This window comes from Nanorana parkeri, unplaced genomic scaffold, assembly GCF_000935625.1.
Source record: "Nanorana parkeri isolate BGI_ZX_2015 unplaced genomic scaffold, ASM93562v1 scaffold621, whole genome shotgun sequence".
In the NCBI taxonomy this organism is placed as follows: Eukaryota; Metazoa; Chordata; class Amphibia; order Anura; family Dicroglossidae; genus Nanorana; species Nanorana parkeri.
The window spans coordinates 1,293-22,199 of NW_017306889.1; the positions used below are offsets into that span (position 1 = coordinate 1,293).

General features: G+C 42.0%; 2 protein-coding genes across 2 annotated transcripts in view; one reads left to right on the plus strand and one right to left on the minus strand.

Annotated features, from left to right (window-relative positions):
* The first annotated feature begins 1,010 nt into the window (after window positions 1-1,010).
* Window positions 1,011-7,673, plus strand: TIMM13 (translocase of inner mitochondrial membrane 13). The gene is made up of 3 exons (XM_018563006.1): window positions 1,011-1,210; window positions 4,366-4,434; window positions 7,434-7,673. Exons 1-3 carry the CDS (start codon window positions 1,079-1,081, stop codon window positions 7,530-7,532), a joined length of 300 nt encoding a protein of 99 aa, XP_018418508.1. The 5' UTR covers window positions 1,011-1,078; the 3' UTR covers window positions 7,533-7,673.
* Window positions 7,674-9,856: 2,183 nt separating this feature from the next.
* The window catches only part of TMPRSS9 (transmembrane protease, serine 9), a 62,442-nt gene continuing 51,391 nt past the window's right edge, over window positions 9,857-20,907 (minus strand). The window contains exons 16-20 of the mRNA XM_018563005.1: window positions 20,350-20,463; window positions 18,182-18,353; window positions 12,413-12,678; window positions 12,166-12,302; window positions 9,857-10,424 (exon numbers count right to left, since the gene is read on the minus strand). Coding sequence (XP_018418507.1) covers window positions 10,263-10,424; window positions 12,166-12,302; window positions 12,413-12,678; window positions 18,182-18,353; window positions 20,350-20,463 — 851 coding nt within the window. The 3' untranslated portion in view covers window positions 9,857-10,262. The remainder of the gene's footprint in view (window positions 10,425-12,165; window positions 12,303-12,412; window positions 12,679-18,181; window positions 18,354-20,349; window positions 20,464-20,907) is intronic.

Below are 20,907 nucleotides of genomic sequence, written 5' to 3' on the forward strand. Positions count from 1 at the left end.
GGCATTTGTAGTACTCTATAGCTGGTGGTATTATTCTGCGTTGCTGCATACTGTATCACAGGGATTTATAGTCCTCTATAGTTGGTGGTATTCTGCATTGCTTTGTAATGCATTACTGGGATTTGTAGTCCTCTAGAGTTAGTGGTAATATTGCTGGGATTTGTAGTCATCTATACCTGGTGGTATTATTCTGCATTGCTTTGTAATACATTACTGGGATTTGTAGTCCTCTAGAGTTAGTGGTAATATTGCTGGGATTTGTAGTCATCTATACCTGGTGGTATTATTCTGCATTGCTTTGTAATGCATTACTAGGATTTGTAGTCCTCTAGAGTTGGCGGTATTCTGCAGTGCTAAGATTTAAAGTCTCTACGGCTTGCAGTCAGTGGCAGATCTACCACGGTCGCAGCTGCAACCGGGCCCTGGTGCTCCACCACTGACTCCAAGCTGTAGAGAGACTACAAATTACGGCCCGGACAGGAGGAAGAAGGCCCCGGTGACAGTCGCCATTTGCATAAAAAGGTCCACCAAAATCCTCAGTGCCAGGCCCATGATCCTCTTAATCAGGCCCTGGTGTGAATATAGCCTAAATGGCGGACTGTGGTGTACACGAGGACTGAGTGACTGTTCTGTCCAGACTGCAATTCAGACCTTGGCTCAAAGAAAATTGTGGTCATTGGCCCTCCTTGAATCTTATTTCATTACACCTGCTATAAACTATATTGATCTGTCAAAATTATTGCACGAATCCACGTCCAGCCATTGACCACAAGGGGGCACTGTAAGATGTATTTTTGAGGCACCTTTACGATAAAATATGGAGAGATACTAGATGAAGAGAAGCGTGATCCATAATTCAACCATTGCATTCACAGAAAGCATAACACGACTCTCCCGAAACTTTAAATAACCATTTCTTTGTCATTTAAATAGTTGAAAAGCTGAATGACCTTGATGAGACTTCAACTACCGAGATGCTCCAGTAGTCAGGCTAAAGGCAATATTTCCGGTTCCGGCCCGGAGCAGGAAATACACCACACGTGTGTTTGACTTTGAGCCGGCCCCGGTCAGTGCAGACATGGATGGCTTCAGCTCTGACTTCTCCCCCTCGGGGCAACAGTCCTCAGGCACCGGTAAGGTGGATACCGGGGCGATCATGGAGCAGGTCAAAGTTCAGATCGCGGTGGCCAATGCACAGGAACTGCTGCAGGTCAGATATGAAGAGTGTGTGTGTGTGAGAGTGATAACCCGGCTGGAGCTTGTCTGCTCGTGACGGATAGTCACGTGACCCGCAGTGCTCATTGCTGACTTTGTGCTGCTTGTCATACAGAGTGCAGGTCATCATGTCAGGTCTATATAGTGGAATGGTGAGGGTACCTTGGGCTCAGCCATATGATATGGATATCTAAATTAAAAACAGTTTTCTAACCAAATGATGTTTGCAGTTAATCATGGCTTTGCTACAAGGTCCATTGCACACTGGTGATCCTGTAACAGAGAAAGTTAAAGCTTAACCAAAAGGGCAGAATAATGACCTGGACATGCAAGCCATTGATCTGCTGCTGACTGAAATGCTGCAGATTGTTGGTCACTCATCTGTCCTGCAAGGGAGTCACCCACAGAACGCCTGCAGTATTTCTCTGCCCTGTGTAGTGATCTTGTCGATAGTGAGTTGTCACAGACAAGGATTGCTAGTGTGTCCTAGTCCTAGCTGTACGTAATCCCCCATTCACACTTGAGCGGGAGTATTTTCAGGTCATATTAAAGCGTTGTTTTTATAATGTTTTTCAGGCTTAGCCAATGGAAAGCTGGTACTAGGAGGAGGAAGAAAAGGCCCACTGTGTATGTTTTAACCAATAGAAAGCTAGTTACTAGGAGGAGGGGAAAGGGCCCCATTTCCTTTCCTTTGTTTTAGGCGATGGAAAGCTAGTTATTAGGCAAAGGGCCCCATTTCCGTCTGATCGTTTTTGTTTTAGCCAATGGCAAGCTAGTTACCAGGAATAGGAGAAAAGGCTTCCTTCACTTCTTTAGCAGTTTTCTTTCAGCCAGTGGAAAGCTAGTTACTAAGAGGAGGGGAAAGGGCCCTTATTCACTACGAAACGCTCAAAATTAAAAAATCCCATAGTCTTCTATGGCGTCAGTTCACACCCGAGCAATCAACGCCAAAACATCCATCACGCCAAACACTACAGGAGCGTCTTTTTCAGACAATGTAAGTGTTTTGGCCCCATAGACTTTAATGGGAGCACCTGAAAAATGCATGTTTGTGTCTTTTCAGTCAATCCCATTGAAAAGTCTATGGGCCTAAAACACTCTTCCGTACTACAAGAAGTGCATAAAAACGTGCAACAAAAACAGAAAACCACCTAGCTATGCCGATGCTTAGGTGCAAATGAGTCCTGGATGCAAAGTCGCACAAAACAAATGCATATTAGGTGTTCCTATTGAAGTCTATGGAGATAAAAAGGTCTGATTCTGCCCAAAAAGAAGCTTATGTATTATTTCAAGTGACACAACGCTCAGTTGTGAACCGGCAGTATTGAAAATAATGGAATTCTACATGTTGAGTGTTGAAGATGCTCAGGCGTGAATGGGGGCTAAAATGATCATGGCAGGCTTAAAACAGATAATGCAGTCCATTACTTAAAGAACTCCAAGGTACATTTTTCTCAGCCCTTGCAGTGGGGCTATCCTGCATTGCAAGGGTTAAATGCTATTTTTAAAAAAAAAATCTATGTGTAAAAATAAGGTTATACTCACTCGAAGCTCAGAGCCAGCTGTTACATTGCTCCCCCCCACTGCAACGATGGTATGTCCCTCAGTATATACTATATTGGACGTGATGACTCATGTGACTTTAGACTGCTGGGCTGGGGGGGGCAGGCTGGAAGGACAAGTCTAAGAACAAGCCGGCACCAAGGATGGGGTGAGTATACCCTTCTGGACATAGGTTGGAACAGGCTCTTGAGGAGGTTGGGGTTGGGCAAGGTACAAGACCATTACCATTCTTTCTCAAAAGGCTTAGCTCAGCATAAACATGAAGCAGCTATATAGCCGACCAGCCTCCATTAGATTGTGTTAGTAATAACAAAAATAAGGGTTAGATGTTCCTGTCCAGTAGAAAACTCTGTACCATGGGCTTCTATGGTGTCTGGTCGTTTGACCAAATACCTAGGCATTTTTTCAGATGATGTTTGCTGAAGAGTGGGGCAGAGTTCCTGCCTGTCTGTTATACATGTACATGCTGCACTTCAATTGGGGTTTAGCAGGGAGGTATGCGGTTTAGGATTACTTTGAAAGTTACCTGACCTCAGTAAGCTTGTTGGGGCTAAACAGAGGATCATGCTGCAGCTTGGAAAACATTTGGCATGACTAGCAAGAAAATGAACTTGCACATTATGGCATACTTCATCGTTTGACCTCCTGCAGCAATGGAAGGTTCATTCTTTCCTTGCCACCACTGGCATGTTCTCAGATTCAGCTTCTGGACCAGAGTCTTCTTTCTTTGGTCATTTGGTGGCCACTGAAGATGTAGCTGCTGTACGTGCTATCCGTGGAGAAGCAGTATTGTCGCCTTATGTTGCTCTCCTGATCTTTACTACAAACCCTTTCCCCTCCCATTTTCGTTATAACATAGAGGGGATTTGTTTTGTAGTGGACAGTAGATGGTTAGGAAAGATAATGTCGTTTGGGATTAGAGCTCCTTGCACAGGATGCTACAAAGTTACTGGACTCAGGATCAACGGGTATTTTTCTGTACTTGGCTTGGGAAACATAAATAAATAAACCAAATGCAGCTGCCTCATCTAAGGACAGGTGTTTTGGGTTTTCGATCTACTGTAAAGGTGCCCATATACCTTACGATTATCGGACAAAACTTTTCGCCCGATGATCGAACCGTCGTGCGATTGTCGTACGACGGCCCCATCCTGCCCCGATTTATCGCAAGGTTCAATCAGCGGTAGTTTAAAAAAAACCACCTGGACGACTTGCGGTTATTGACCGTCATTATTTTCGTTTGCGCAGTGTTAATCGTACGACTTTTGACGGAGAGAAACACCACCAACCATGCGAACATCGTACGATCGACCAAAGTTTTCAGACATGCTTGACCGTCAATAGTCGTACGATTGTACAGTACTATCGGTCGGGCACTCTATTCACACGTTACGATTGTCGTACGAAAAGTCTATCGCATACGATTATCGTACGATAATCGTAAGGTGTATGGGCACCTTAAGTGTATCTCCTATATGTTTAGTATCCAATTAATTAATATAATGTTACATTATTACAATCTTCAGGTACTACAACTGTCTGTACTCTAGCCTGCTATTTCTGACCGTTGTCTTTTTATCTCGGCAGAGGATGACAGATAAATGTTTTCGAAAATGTGTTAGCAAGCCAGGAAGCTCTTTGGATAATTCAGAGCAGGTACGTGACCTACACCATTAATGATGTTTAATGCTGTAGCCATGCAGTGATCGTCCATCTGTATAATTGTTTATCATTCTCATCTGCGTTCTTAGTGTGGTGTCCTGCTTGCTGCATCCTTCTTGTGGTTTCCAGCAATCTTCCATTGGATGTAATAGTACTACATTGTGCTACTACTACTACGATTTGTAAACCGCAATGTACATGTGTTTTATGAGTTTTAAACTATAGGCTGCACACAACTGCTTCTAGAAAGGCACGTAAAAAGCATGAGCAATGCATGAGTACACACTTAAATGGGGCTGGTATACTAAAGCACATGAACAGCGAATAACATTTCTGTTATGTACCGCAGAATGTGCAAATCAACGTTATACTTTAAAATGGCAAAAAATCACTTAATGTGACCACCTTCAATGAAATGTGTCACATGGCATGTTAGAAGATCCTTTACATCATGCTGACCTAAGGATTAAGAAAATGTATGTAGGGTTATTTATTATCTCTTTCATGCAGCAGATATTGCTTGAACTTCTGTGCATGAGCATAAAGTTACACTACCCCCTATATACGGCTTACAGAGGCTTTACACAAATAATGTCCTGTGCGGTTCACCTGATACAGTTTTATCCCTACTTAGTTTGCACTATTAAAAAAATGCTAACGACTCAATACCCTAGATGAAATAAGCATTTAACCCTTGAAATGAAGAGGGGGCTCCTTTTTTGCCTGGTTTACTTTTAATCCATATAATTATAATCAAGCTTAATGCCGTATTTAAAGGGATTCAATGTTTTCAAATGTGGACTTTTGCATCACATATATAATTGTAGAATGAATAAAAACACATTTCAATTGTACATTTTCTATCTACATCTCTAAAGTTGTTTCAGACTCTGCTAATGTACTTCACCACCTCAGGACAGAGCATCATTAACCTCTTGCCGTCCGCCCGTAGTAAAAAAACGGACAGACGGAACTGCACCTAGAGGGCACGCATGGGCAGAAAAGACCCGACCATTGCACACACCCGTTACCGGGTGTTTCACATATAGGCGATCAGCGGCTCCATAGCCCGCCGATCGTCTATATGTGCTCGTTCGCGTCCCTACCCCCCTGCTCCTTGCTGATCTCCGTCCGGGCTGTGAATGCAGAAGTGATGTGTGTTACATCACTTCCGCATTCACCTGTCAGTCATCTGGAGAGAGAAGAAGCTGATAAAGCAGATCTCTGCTTTATCAGCTTCTTTTGGGGTCCATAGGTGATATTAGGGGTCCTAGAGACCCCTAATATCTCCATAAAGAGGACCTGTCAGTGTGCCTTTGCTATTATATAGGGGGTTGTTATCCCCCTATATAATAGCAATAACAATAAGTGCAAAAAAAAAAATATAAATAAAAAAAAAGAAAAGTAACACATAAAAAAATAAAATAAAATAAAAGCCACATATAAAAAAAGGGGAAAAAACCCCCCCAAAATGTTTAACTCCCCCACCCCCACGTTTACGCGCCTATAAACGTAAATACGCGTCCGGTGCCCCAGCGCGCAAAAATTACAATTGCGCTACACATGTTACATATCGCCGCGAACGTCGCAGTGAGAGCAATCATTTTAGGGCCATCAATCACTGATAACACTAAACTGATGAGCGGTAACAGCTTTTAAAGCGTCGCCTAGGGCCAATTTTGGGTATTATCGTTTTTTGAGGTTTCGCGCGCGCACGCAATTTTAAGGCTTGACATGTTTAGTGTCTTTTTACCCGACGTGACCCCATCTTTTATATTTTACCAAAAAATTGGGTAATAATAAATGTTTTATCATTTAATATAGGGGAAACTTTTTTTTTTTTTAAATTTTGGTAATTTTTCCTTAATATAGTAAAAAAATAAAACCCCCTCACGGTGAATAAATACCACGAAAGAAAGCTCTATCTGTCCCCAAAAAATGGTATAAAATTCATTTCAGTACAGCGCTGCATGACGGAATAAATGTCAGTCATAGTACCGCAGCGCTGAATACTGAAAAATGGCCTGGATGGGAAGGGGGTTTAACACCGCGGATGTCAACTGGTTAATGTATTGGTCATACACAGAGGAGGGTGGAGATAAGGGGGTTAATGTACAGGGCACATGCAGTGTCACGATAGAGATGAGGGGTTAAAGTGACACTAAAGTGAGGCGTTAAACCTTAAAAATACATTCAAGTACCTTAACGATTAACAAAAATGTCTCTTATTTGTGTATCACTCGGCTGTAGATCCTCAAATCATCTCTGAATTGGTGCTGACACTGTCCTTCCTTCTGGTGGGTGGCTACTTTTGTTCCCCATGGTTCCTGTGTGTTTTGTAAAGTAGCCACCACTCCTAGCTCACTCCTGTGATGGACTATCAACTCAGGTTTAGTTTAGTAATTTTGCATTTGAGATTGTGGTCCATCACAGGAGTGAGCTTGGAGCAGTGGTTACTTTTACAACACACACGGGGAACAAATGTAAGCACCCTCCAGAAGGAAGGACAGTGTCAGCACCAATTAATTTATGTTAATAGTATGGGTACTTGAAAAATGTTTAACTCCTGAGTTTAGTGTCGCTTTAATGTAGAGATGTGCAGGAAAAGGGAGGTGAAAAGGGATTATATATAGGTCAGAGCAGAATGGAACTGACATATACAGGTGAGGGGGGAGGGGCTGAAAGAGTTGAAAACAATTGTTGCTACTGCAGCTTGCTTTCATCAGGAATTAATGTCTTGGGTTCACACACAAGAGAAAACATGGGAGAATGTAGAAGTACAACCACTCAACCTACTGGCCGGCTATTTACAGTGGCCAGTAGGGAAGTGGTTACAAAAAATCATAACTCGTGAACAAAGCGCTGCGCAAACTGTTGGCGCTATATAAATCCTGTATAATAATAAAAACATTGTATGAAAACCCTTGTAAAATAAGAATTTTGTTTTGGGAATCCAGCTGCGATTAAGTAATGGTTTTTGTTTTGTCCTACAGAAGTGCATTGCAATGTGTATGGACAGATACATGGATGCCTGGAATACTGTGTCCAGAGCCTACAACTCCAGACTACAGCGAGAGCGTGCGAAGATGTGACATGAGCCAGGACATCTGCATCCAACCGAACCCTGCACTGACTGGCCTCTAGTTCTGATAATGGGAATACAACAGCCATCAGTTTACCATTCCAGATATGCAGAGAGCGGCTACCTGCAGTCAATGGGTTCAATTGTAAATTAAAAACCTGATGGCTATGCCATTGATGAACTGATCTTAATATTCTGTAACAATTATCCTTAAGGTAGCAGTTGTGGTGAATATCTCGCTGGCAATCTCCTGTGCAGCAGTGTAACTTTTACATTTCTCTATTCATGTCTGTTTCACTGGCTCACAGGGGCTTCTCAAAACTGTTTGCTTCCTCTGTACCAACCTGGATATGTTTGAAATCTCATATATGTTGTATAAAATATTACCGTTTAAAGTTATGGGCATCTATTAACAAAAACAACAAAAAAATGAGTAGCACGAGTCAGGTCAGTAAAGTTGGCAATACACTATTAGATTTTTGTAAGAATGCTCATACGAAAAATTGCATCACAACACCTGAAAATGCCATCAGAGACTTGACGAATGTTTGAAATTTTATTTGGTATTAACACTTGATTTTGGAATAAATGGAGTCTCCCGAACGAAAACCACATTCACTGTTAGAATTTCTCTCTTTCGAGGGGAAATAAAATAAAAGGAGCAGGACTGAATTTTGTTTTATCACTGCGGATAGAAACGATCGTTGATTTGATCCCATTAACGTTCAGAAAAGTGCAAAAACTAACATTTTTAACACAATTCTACTGGTGTATGGTCCGCTTAAGAATCTATTTTTTGTTTTAAATCCATCCACTATTTCTACATGTACTGCATATGTTTTGTTTTTCTCTACGAAATTGATAGGTATACAATCTTCCAGGTTTTTATTGTGCAGCTGTGATGTTTAACAGATAAGACAGATGTGAAAAAAATTAGTGTTTAATCAGTAGGTATTGTTGGTTCTCATACAAAATATCCCGTACATATTCATTACAATCCTGTTACAGATTGTCAGAAGGTGATGGCTGCTGTCATCTTGCTTGTTTGTCTTCCCCCGTTTTGTCTTCATTTTCACATTTCCCATGATGGACACAGGAGTGACAAAATAAAAATGATTCTGATTTATCATTGTGGTTGCCTGTTTAATTATTTAACAAAATAAGGCTCGGAGAGCTTAATGCCTTACTGCTGTCACTACTGTCAGTGGTTCTCAACCTGTGGGTCGCAACCCACAGTTGAGGGGTTCGCCATGTGCCTTGTGCTGTGCTAGGTAAGAGACTCCTCAGCCTCCTCCTAGTGCAGCAGTGTCAGTTCTCCTAGATGGTGCTGCAGCAGCGGCGGACGGAGGGGATCTGAGAGAGGGAATTGGGCAGGAGTGAGAGGAGGTGAGTGCCACTAGCCACCTAAGAGCCCACTCAGATACTAGTATTGGTGCACCCCTAAATTTTTCCATTGGGGGCCACCACAACCTGGCAAATGTTACCAAGGTGTCCCGGCCCTAGAAAGGTTGAGAACCACTGGTCTAGTTAAACCAAAATATGATGTCTTTTCGCAACACGGCCCCCTGCAATGTGAATGAGCAGAATGTATATTTTATCGTTTTGATTTCAATCCAGCACATGCTAATTAATTTCTTTATAATGTTTGTATTACTTTGAGGTATTAACCAGTTGACATCCGCGGTGTTAAACCCCCTTCCCATCCAGGCCATTCTTCAGTATTCAGCGCTGCGGTACTTTAACTGACATTTATTCCGTCATGCAGCGCTGTACTGAAATGAACATGGAAGAAGTTGTGCCGTTATCGTTGACATTCAGTTGCGCTACATTAGATTGTCCTCTGTATATTGGTATGATGTATCCTATTTGTGGCTTCTTAAAGTGGACCTATTGTATAAGCCTCTCCTGTCCACCCTTTCTTTTAAAGTGACAACAGCTTACACAAGACCTGAAATTCCTTTGCCGCAGAAACTATTCCAGGTTACTTAATTGCCTAGGCCAGGGGTAGCCAAACTCCGGCCCTCCAGCTGTGGTGGAACTACAAATCCCATGAGGCATTGCAAGATTCTGACAGCTACAGACATGACTCCCGGAGAGAGATGCATCATGGGATTTGTAGTTCCACCACAGCTGGAACTACGCCCTGGCCTAGGCGTTAGGTACATGATCTCTGCTGAATGGAAAAGAAAGACTGACCTATCCTTTACAGCAGCAAGTCAACCAAATTTCATAACGTTTTGGCATTTGTCTATACAGCTGTCTGCATCAGTAGCTTAGAGCATTCTGCATCCAAGGTAAGTATTTCAGGACTTCTGTAAGAGAGTGAGGTAGCAGTGAAGGGCTTGGATATAGTCACTTTAATTCGTTAAACCACTGCAGCCTATGAATCCTCTAGTCATACCAAACTTGGCACTGTGATCATTTTATTGTATTCCTATATTAGAATGAACTTGTAACCAGTTAACATGTTTTCATATTGTACTGCTAACGTGTCAAAAGGATCAGGCGTATGCAATCATATGTCTTACACAAGTTCTTCATAGTGTGGTCATAATAGGTCACCTTTATTTATACAAAATAGTCTAAAAGGTCCACTTCAAAAGCATACAATTGAACTGGCCAGTAAAATGTCTTTTGTGGTCATTCCATGCTCTAAGGTCGGCAGTTAAGCTCTTCCCTGCAAGCATTTTATAATGATCCATTTGGCCTTCTGACTCTGCCACTCCCTGAGTTGAATCCCTTATAAACGTAAAGTCTGTCCAATCCAGTTGCGGACAGATGTTAGCCTGGTGTAAACTCCTGGAAAATAGGGCCTTGCACAGCCATAGCCCCAGCTGGTTATTCCAGCTAGAAACCATCGTCCAGATGATTCCCTGCATGCTAGTGGTCCTCCAGCATCTCCCTAAAAAGACAAATAAGCAAATGTTAGACTAAGCTTTGACAAGTATGCTAAAGGATCTAATGCACTGGCTTAGACATCCTTGGGGCATCTTTCTATTTTATTTTTGTTTACAATTATCAGCTCAACTTGGGTTTTGGGAAATGGGATTCATAAGATAGATGCTTAGTGTGATATTTCTGCTGTGACTGCTAACAACCAACACGCTTGTTGCCACACTGCATCAGCCAATAAATGAAAACTCCACTTTAAACAATATTGCATATAAAATTGCTAAACAAGCAATTTTGCAATTTTGTATTCTCATGGTAAAAATTACATTTTACATGTGAAGACACTGTCATTTCAAAACTATCCAATGCAATATGGCAAACCTGGAGGTGTTCTGTACATCACGGTATACAAAACACCCCCAGAAATATAATTTCCTGCTTGTGTGATTGGCCCACAGGTTGTCTTAGAAGTCTGCAGTGAGATACAAGTAACGTGTTATCTCCTGCAATAGAAATGACGTTTTGGCAAGTTTCTCCCAAAGGGTTAATTACAGCCAAAGGGATGCAGACACTGCAACTTTCCTCATTACAACACAAAGTGCTTCAGCTGAATATAAAGAACCCAGATTCACCCATTCAGGAATCAGAATTGAAAGAAAGGGGGTACCCCGATGCAAATAAGCCCTTGCCTGCAGACCCCCACAACCCTGGCCCGGTGGAAGGGGCCCTTGTCCATATCGGCATGGGGACAAGGTGCTTTTCTAGGGGGAACCCCCTAGAAAAGCACACTCCCAATGCTGAGGTATGTGGCCTGGTATGGCCTTTCCTGCCCTGCCAGGCCAGTGTCTGGATTAAGGGTCTGGTTTGGAATTCTAGAGGGGACCTCACATTGTTTTTCCATCTTTTTAGCTGTGGGGGTTCCCGCTTAAAATTACTACCAGATCTAAAGGACCTGGAATGACTTTTAGGGGGAACCCCAAACACTTTTTTAACTGTGGCTAGTGAACTGAGGTAGCGAACAGAATAACCAAGCTGAATGCTGCATGCCAGCATTCGGCTATTTACTCCCTGCTGTTCGGCCCCTATGAGAACAGCAGGGAGTGACCTGCCAAGCGCTCGCCTCAGCCTAGGCAGATGTTGGATTGGCTAAGAATGTTTTCTTCACTTTGGTTGAGCCGCACATGCTGAGGTTGATAGTGGGAACCATAGATAACAGATTTATTATTTTAAATTAAGCCTATATAAGTAAGCAAATGTGTCTTTCTATAGAATATGTGTAATACCCGAGACATCCAGTGCGAGAAGAGGAATCCGTAGCATTCTAAGAGAATCAGACTCTATAGCTCTGCGCCATGCTTTGTCTTTGAGCATGCTTACAGCCTTGGTAAACACAGGTGTGATCTCATTGGTGTGCTGCTGCCCCTTCATTATTCAGTCTGCAGAAAAGCAGACTAAGGGAAAAAGAACATTAGCAGCCATTTTCCCATGATCTCCCCTGAGATGAGAGGGTACCATTCTTGTGATTTCAGGGGGAAAGAAAGTTGTACTGTGCGTATGAAGATCGCTTGCAGCTATAAGAATAGGACATGTAAAGGGGTATATAACTGTGACTCTGACATTTTGGCTGGAGTTTAGATTTACCCTAAAAATGTAACAAGAACAGATGGAAAAGGCAATTAAAAAGGTAAGAGATGGGCAAATTTCATAGATGATTTGAGTACTATATGCATAATAAAGGCAACAATACATACCGAACAACTGTCAACACCTCCTTGCATGAAGCCAGCACAAAGCATTCTGGGACTGATCTGAATGGGGTAAAATTTTCTGCATGTCTGATCCCCAACTATGGTAACAGAGGCTTTCTGCAGTTGTCTGGCCATTGGACCTGGGATATATATATAAGCCACAGTTCACATATGGACATAAAGGCAAAATCCAGGAAGAATTTTAAATGATGATTATTGTCAGAGCACTGTGATTTTGCTGTGCAATTACCTCCTTCCTTAGTAGATCCCCAACCTGTGATAAAACATTTGGTTCCCTCTGAAAAGCTGTGACTTGTATCTGGAAGGCAGATGGGCTTGATCAGATTAGTATATGACAGCGGTGACGGCAGTTCTAGAAGGGCCACATCATTATCCAGTGTGTAGACATTGTAGAAAGGATGCTTATGTATCCGAAAAATCTTTTCCACTCTTCCCTCCACTCCATTAAGAAAGGGAGTCCCTAAGTATGCTGCCCACAGTTTTGGATCACTGTAGCTGCCAATAATGAAAAACACAGTCATGTAAATCATACAGGTTTACAGCAAAAGTGTGGAAAACATTGTCTTTTCATTTTGTAAACCAGCTTTTCTCAACCAAGATGCTGTGGCACCCTGGGGTACCTTTTGGCTTCCTCAGGGGTGCCTTGAAATATTCACACAGCGTCATGCCTTTCCACAGTGCAAGCAGACCATGGAAATGAATGACGCTAATCTAGGGAGTGTGGGATCCATTCAGAAAAGGACTGTCCAGGCCTACTCCACCTTCCACCCTGTTTCTGATGTGATGGTAGGACTTACATGATATAAAGGTGGCTTCTGATGTGAAGGAGGTTCCTGATGTGAAGGGGTACTCTGATGTGAAAAGGGGGTTCCTGTTGTAAAGAGGGTCTTCTGTTACGAAGGTGGGAGCTTCTGATGTGAAGAGGACTCCTGATATGAAGGTGGAGCATGTGATGTGAAGGGGGGCTGCTAGTGTGAGAGATGGGGGCTCCTTAAGTGAAGAGCGGACCTGATGTGAAAGGCGGGATTCTTATGTAAAGGGGGGCTCCTGGTTTTTAGAGGTACTTTGATATTAATTCGGGGAAACACCATTTTTTTGGTCATTTAATGTGGGGGTGCCCCCTTAAAATCTGGGATAAGGGTCTAGCATGGATTTTCAATGGACCACACAATATTTTTTGGGACTGAAATACGCTGAGGTTTTGCATGCGTTTAAAGGGTGCCATGACTAAAAAAAAAGGTTGACAAACACTGTTGTAGAAGACCAAAACTGAAACTTGAGAACCCTTAACAACAAAACGATCACTTTAGCAGTAACATTTATGGCTTAGTATCTGAATGCAATATGCTTTCCTAGAGGGTCTAACTAGATCTCTATAACAGTGTTTATTATTTATTAATCTATTTAGATGATCTTAATCTTGTTTTTTTGGAACATATATAAGTTGGGATAGTTTAGTCATGTTTGCCTGGATCTACCTGCTACCTTTGCCATGAATGTAAAGGTATAGGGTAAAAGAACACTGAATGGATGCTGAACGTTTGGCTAACATGCAGACTGTAAATGAATATAAATCTGGAAAATGATTACATGGAAAATCCTCATCAAATCTGAACATTTTCTCTATATATAAATAGGTACCTTAGTGCTCTCTACCTATATAAGCAAAATATGTACCTGTAATTAACCCTACATAATCACCCTGGATAAAAACTAAATATAACACTGGCTAATAATTTATTCTAACACACAAGCATTATATTAAATAATGGACAACCACTGAATTAAGTGGGATATGGCACATTTGAGATAAATACTTAAGTAGCCAATGCTGAATTTCTCATAGCTGTCTCTGGCTTTAGTGCTTTCTGAGGAAACTTTTTTTTTGCTTTCGAAAAAATACTATAAAGTATATCCAAAAGTCTGTGGAAACTGACCATCACACCTATTTGAGCTTCCTGGACATCCTATCAGGGAGGGACGTGCGGTCAGGGGAGGCAGAGCCTCACCTAGTATTATGGAGGAAAAAGCTGTCAGCTTCAATTTTGAAGCTGACAGCTTTTCCTCCATTCAGAGCGGCTTGTTAGAGGTTACACAGCAGAGAAATCCTCCCCGCTGTGTAACCTGTCATGGAGGAAGTACTGCCTGTTAATTACAGGCAGCGCTGCATCCGGCTTTTGACAGCAAAGTTAGGTTGCACAGCAGCGGGCTTACCTACTGCTTGTGTAACCTAACATAGTGAGGCAAGAGCTGCAACAGCCTCTGTGTTAAAGGCTTAAGCTCTGTGTATGGTTTGGACCAATGTCAAAGCGCCAACCAAGCTGTCCAACCAAAAAAAATAACAACAAAAAACACTGAGGACATCGATCTCGATGCCTCACCAGTGATGAGCAAGTGAGGGATGGGGAGGCTCCTCCCAGTCTCCTCCACACATAACGTGGTGACTGGGTTGGTAAATGCCTCACCCAGCATGGAAGGTACCGCACGTCACTGCATCCTATTCTAAAACCATGGTCATTACGATAGACTCCCCACTTTGGAGCTATGCAATCTCCACTTCACACTTCTGGGAAGGCTTTGTACAAGATTTTGTAGTGTGTCTGGGAAGTTATGCTGATTCATCCATCAGCCATCAAAGCATTCTTTAGGTCTAGTACTAATGTTGAATGAGAACACCTGGTTTATAATCAATGATCTAATTCATCCCAAAGATGTTCAATAAATTTGAGGTGAGGGTTCTGTACAGTTCTCTCAACTTCCTCCACACCAATTCATCAAACCATGTCTTTATGAACCTCAAATTGTTAACAAGGGCGCAGTCATGCTGGTAGGAAAAGGACCTTCCCCAAGCTGTTGCCACAAGACTGGAAGCACAAAATTGAAAAAGTGTCTATGTTTGCTATAGCATAAACAATAACCTTAACTGGAAAAACATTAAAGCGACACTAAACTCAGGAGTTAAATCTCAAAAATGCATTGAAGTATCTTAAAGGAGAACTATGGGGTCAGTGTTTTTCCCCATAGTTCTCCTAAGGGTCATGGGAGGACACAAACTAGCGTCCTTCCGTGACCCAAAGCTCAGTATACCGTGAGCTACAGCTCGCGGGAGACTGAGACCGCTGCAGCCGCAACGGATCCCGACATTACTGTCGAGATCCACCCAGCCGCGTGATTGACAGCTGGCTCTGCCTATCTAGAGGCAGGGCCAGCTGTACCTGCCCCCTCCCCGTCTGTTTCGCAAGTCAGCGCTGGATGATCGGGGAGGGGGAATCCCTGCAGGGAGCCGTGAGTGACAGTAACAGCTCTCTGCAGGGACAGGATCGAGAAGTGAGCGAGTGGCGGTATGTGTTCGCTCACTTCCCGATCTATTGAGCCAACCGTGTGCCAGTTTCATTGTCACACGTCAGCTCGAACTATGAGGCTGAGTGAAAATCACTCACCTCATAGTTCTCCTTTAACTATTAACAAAAATGTATGTTATTTGTGTATCACTCGGCTGTAGATCCTCAAATCATCTCTGAATTGGTGCTGACACTGTCCTTCCTTCTGGAGGGTGGCTACTTTTGTTTCCCATGGTCCCTGTGTGTGTTGTAAAGTTGCCACCGCTCCAAACTCACTCCTGTGATGGACTACAATCTCACTTTTAGTTTACTAATCTGTATTGAGATTGTAGTCCATCACAGGAGCGAGCTTGGAGCGGTGGCTACTTTACAACGCACACAGGGACCATGGGGAACAAAAGTAGCCACCCTCCAGAAGGAAGGACAGTGTCAGCACCAATTTAGAGATGATTTGAGGATCTACCGCCGAGTGATACACAAATAAGATACATTTTTGTTAATAGGTAAATCACTTGAATGCATTTTTAAGGTTTAACTTCTCAGTTTAGTGTCAGTTTAACTCAATAATTTGGAGAGGTGTTCCCAAACTTATAGGTGTAGAAGTCAGATGTCCACAAACTTTTGCCCATATAGTATAAGTATTCAGCCAGAGAAGTACAGGTGTAGTCAGACGTCTGTGTAAATGTACTACATCAGTAATTCATAAAATATTGAGACAATTGGACTAACCAGGCAACTAATGTTTTAATAGGAGATGTTAGCAATGGTAGTCTATGTTTCTCACTTGCTTTCCTGTAGCCCAGGCTGGTGAAACGTTAGTATATTATAATCCTGCAGTTCTTCTCTATAGTAAGAGGAGCACTACAGGACTTAAAAAACTTGTAGGATACAACATCCCCAAGTTGCCCAGCACACAGGCATGTTACTTCTTCACAGCTTTCCATGAACATCTGATAAGATAACTGATATTTGGATATACAGTCAGAGGCATCCCGAGGCAGGGCACCGGGTGAAACCCCTCAGTGATTTCATTGTGTGCAGTACCGCTGTTACCTGCCGGCGGCCATCTTGGTGATGGACGCTGGCAGAGAGAGGAGCGCGTGTCACCTGGCGGGATAAGGTATGCCGCTGGATCCCCTCCTCTCTCTCTCGCAACTGTCAGGCTCTCGGTCCTTGACCGTGTGCCTGACTTTTCAGAGGGGGATGACACCAAAATGACTGTCAGTCATCTTGGTGTCATCCCTCCAATGGTGTCACCAGGGTGCGGGCCGCACCCCCCTTGTGATGCCACTGTATACAGTAAAACTATTACAATTAATAGAGGATCAATACATCTGCCCATTTTACATAAAATCTGACTATAAGACCAATAATGCTCATGCAGGTCAGAGTAAAGTCAGAACTTCCGATCTGCAAACTAGAGCCAGGTCAGTGATTTCAAACGTATAAAAGCCAGGCAACTAGCCTTTTCAGAAAAGAGATCATGATGCAAGCTTACTTATTTCTGTCAGCAATTGATAAATGGAAAAGAGATGAATGTTCTGGAGAATAACAGCTTCTGGATTATTGACACCTGCTGGTTTACTTACACCGCTCATTCTATTTTTGAAGGTTGCATATGGCGTTAGCTGATTGGGTTAGCTGTCTTTGCACACAAGTATGTTTATACCTTTATTGCACATGGAGAAAAAATCTATATGAGAAAATTATCATTCTTATGGGATAGATATACTTTTCTACATCTCTGGGCCTGTTCACAATGCATCACATGCACTTCAACGCACAATTTTTTTTACCAATGATAAATGGGCTGCCAACGCACCTGAATGCAAAAATAGGAGTTGCAATACTTTTCAAATGCAGAGCACCATATTGAACCCAGCTTTTGTTGCACTGTTGAGGTGCAATTAACAATATATGTCAGTGCATTACAACACTGTGCTACTATATAGCAGTTTATGACACTTGTTATATCACACATTGTGGTGTGAACAAGGCCTAAGGGATATGGGTGACTGAAACCTTTAATTAGATAAAAAAATATTAAACAAAGGGATGTTTCCATAAAAACTCCGTGTAAAAACATTCAGTAGATCCACAGATTTTAAAAAACTGAAGTTATATGGAAATTGTAACATTTCTGGTAAAATCCAGACTTGTTCAAGTCACCTCCAACTTCCAAAACACTTCTATTAATCAAAATAAAGGACTAATAGGGAATCTTGGATTTGCCCCTTTTTATAACACATTTACTTTAAGGTATCCGTAGACAGTTGCCGGAAAACTCAATTGACAAAATACAGTCATAATGAAGTCATCTGCTGTGTAATGATCTAATCATCTTCATATTTTCTCTTCTTATAAGAAGTATTCCATAGAATACCATCAGACATCTACTGTAGTTATCTTTTCCCTAAGAAAAAGTAGCTAGAAGAGATGAGCGGAATGATTTCACTGAAACCAATTTCACCTTCTTGGAAATTTTGCCAAAGTGAAAACGATCAACTTCATCTTCCCTATTGACTCTTGCATTTTACTAAAGTGGCAATATTGTATTGAACTCTAAATTAAAACTAAATTTGCAGGAACTGAAACCTCTTAATTGCACTCATCACTAGTAGCAGTACACTATAAAAAAAAGCCCTGCAAATAGCTACATGTCAAAGCAGTGAGCAGCAGACAGCAGCCAGCGGTCCGAGATCAGCACAGCTCCACATTTGTGCTCCTTTCTCCGCAGCCAGAGACTAACTTGCCACGGCCACTCTCCTCTCAGGGAACCGGTTCCCCCTACTATCTTATTAAAGGGTATTACAGGAGCTGTGCCACAATCTGTTAAAGAAGGAAAAGAAAAAAATGTTAAAAATAACAACTTTGTTAATGAACAGGTCTTTTTGTGGTTTTATTCTTTTTATAAAAATCAGTTGTTGAATTACACCAATTTTTTACCTCAAACAGCCATTAAATTATGACCACCCACCTAATACTAAGTAGGACCCCCTTTTGCCACCAAAACAGCCCTGACCCATCGAGGCATAAACATTGCCTAAAGCATCACACTGCCCGGGCCATCTTCCCTTCTTCCCATAGTGATTTCTGGTACCATCTTTTCCCCTGGTAAGTGACATACACAAACCCGGCCATCCACATGATGTGAAAGAAAATGTGATTCATCAGACCAGGACACCTTTTTGCATTGCTACATGATCCAGTTCTGATGCTACAATGGACTGTTGCCCATTGTAGGTGCTTTTTGTGGTGGACACGGATCAGTCTACGACTGAGCCCCTCGGCCAACTTCGGGAGCTGTACGGGCTATAGTGAATAGATCCTGGGGCCGAAGCTAGCCGAACAGATCCTGGGGCCGAAGCTAGCCGAAGGATCAGCCGAAGCTACGGCTAGATCCTTCGGCAGCTTAGTGAATAGACCCCATAATGTCACTTTTTTGCAACATAATTATCATTTTGAACTCATCGGAAATTAACAAAAATTTTGGGTCGTTCCGAATCAGAATGCCAAACAAATTGACTCTCAGACCCGAATGCCGAAAAACGAATAAGGAAACATCCGAAACAAAACAAAAAACTAAACAAATTTTTTGCCAGCACACATGTTTACTGATTTCTATCACCAAATCATGTGCAAGCACAAATAATAATCTTGCATGTACTTAGGTATTCTTTGCAAAGTGAAATTGCACTATATTCACTAAGCTAAGGGGAAGTTTTCTGTGCAAAGTGCAAATTCCTTTACAAAGCGAGTAGCCAATTTGCCTTAATTAAATCAACCCCTAAGAGTCAATCCAACTACTTAGTGATTCATTCCTTAACCCAAGTTGACTTGCATGTGTTAGTATTCCAGCATGTCGAAAAATTAGAAAAGTTGGGGTTTTTTGGGCAGCCGACTGACAACTTACAAACCAAAACTTTTTTTAGAAAAAATATTTTATTTGATTAAAAGGTAAGTGAAATTGATAAAATTGACAACATGATTCCCCTGTAAGCTCACTCCACATAAATTAATGATTCCCCTGTAAGCTCACTCCACATAAATTAATTAGTATTCCAGCAGTCTTATTTCTAGGGAAAACAGGCCATCAGTGAAAAATCCAGTATAGTTGATAGTCTTTTTCTTAAAGTGACACCAAACTCAGGGATTAAATCCTAAAATGCATTCAAGTACCTTAACTATTAAGAAAAATGTATCTTATTTGTGTATCACTCAGCTGTAGATCCTCAAATCATCTCTGAATTGGTGCTGACACTGTCCTTCCTTCTGTAGGGTGGCTACTTTTCTTCCCCATGGTCCCTGTGTGTGCTGTAAAGTAGTCACCACTCCAAGCTCATTTCTATGATGGACTACAATATCTCATTTAGTTTACTAATTTGTACTGAGATTGAAGTCCGTCCCAGGAGTGAGCTTGAAGCGGCGGCTACTTTACAACACCCACAGGGACAATGGGGAACAAATGTAAGCACCCTCCAGAAGGAAGGACAGTGTCGGCACCAATTCAGAGATGATTTTAAGATCTACAGCTGAGTGTTACACAAATAGGATACATTTTTCTTAATAGTTAAGGTGCTTGAATGCATTTTTAGGATTTAATCCCTGAGTCTAGTGTCACTTTAAGCAAGGTTTGACTAGTTTTATACTGATGACTGTGGTACCTGGTGGCAGGTAATCAGATGTTATCATGCCACACATCCATACATAAACGAGCAGTGCTCATTATTATCTGAAGAGGTAATGTAACAGGTAATACATAACTGTTTTCTGAAGCTTTCATTTTACCCCAATGTAGACAGGTCTTTGTAATACATCTACTCACCACAATTCAGCTCATCGGAGCCATTGTGGCAGTCTGGGATTCCATCACACTCAGGGTTTGTCTTGCTGATGCAAAGTCTATTAGAACACTTATATGTAGAAGCAGTACATGGCACTGAAAAAAGATAGAACGCTTACTTAAACACTGACATTTTAAGTATGGCATGAAAAAAAACGGTTGAGTTCTATTACCTAAAGAAGAAGAAGAACAACATCAGGAATACTGAATGTTTACGAAGATAAAATAGCCTGGGCTTCCTTAGAAATGTTTTTCTTGGTTGTATATTATGTACCATGTTTAATTTGAAACACAAAGTAATTCCAGACTACATCGAAAGCTACCCTGTATAACTTAAGAAAAGGGCATTTTCTGTTACCTTTCAAAAGTACACATTCGGCTCTGTACTCTAACCTGCCTCCCTGTCCTTGTTGTTCCAGGCCCCCTTTCTGTGTTCTAGGTCTCTACCTGTGTAACGTGCCACAGTTATGTTCGTAGGATCGCAGCTGCGGAGGTGCGTTAGTACCTTGGGGGGGGGGGGGGGGGGCCCTCTTTTCGGGC

Coding starts and splice junctions, on each gene's coding strand:
- TIMM13 (XM_018563006.1), top strand. CDS start 1,079: ATGGATGGCTTCAGCTCTGACTTCTCCCCCTCGGGGCAACAGTCCTCA. Junction 1,211..4,365: donor ATGCACAGGAACTGCTGCAG/GTCAGATATGAA, acceptor TTATCTCGGCAG/AGGATGACAGATAAATGTTT. Junction 4,435..7,433: donor CTTTGGATAATTCAGAGCAG/GTACGTGACCTA, acceptor TTTGTCCTACAG/AAGTGCATTGCAATGTGTAT.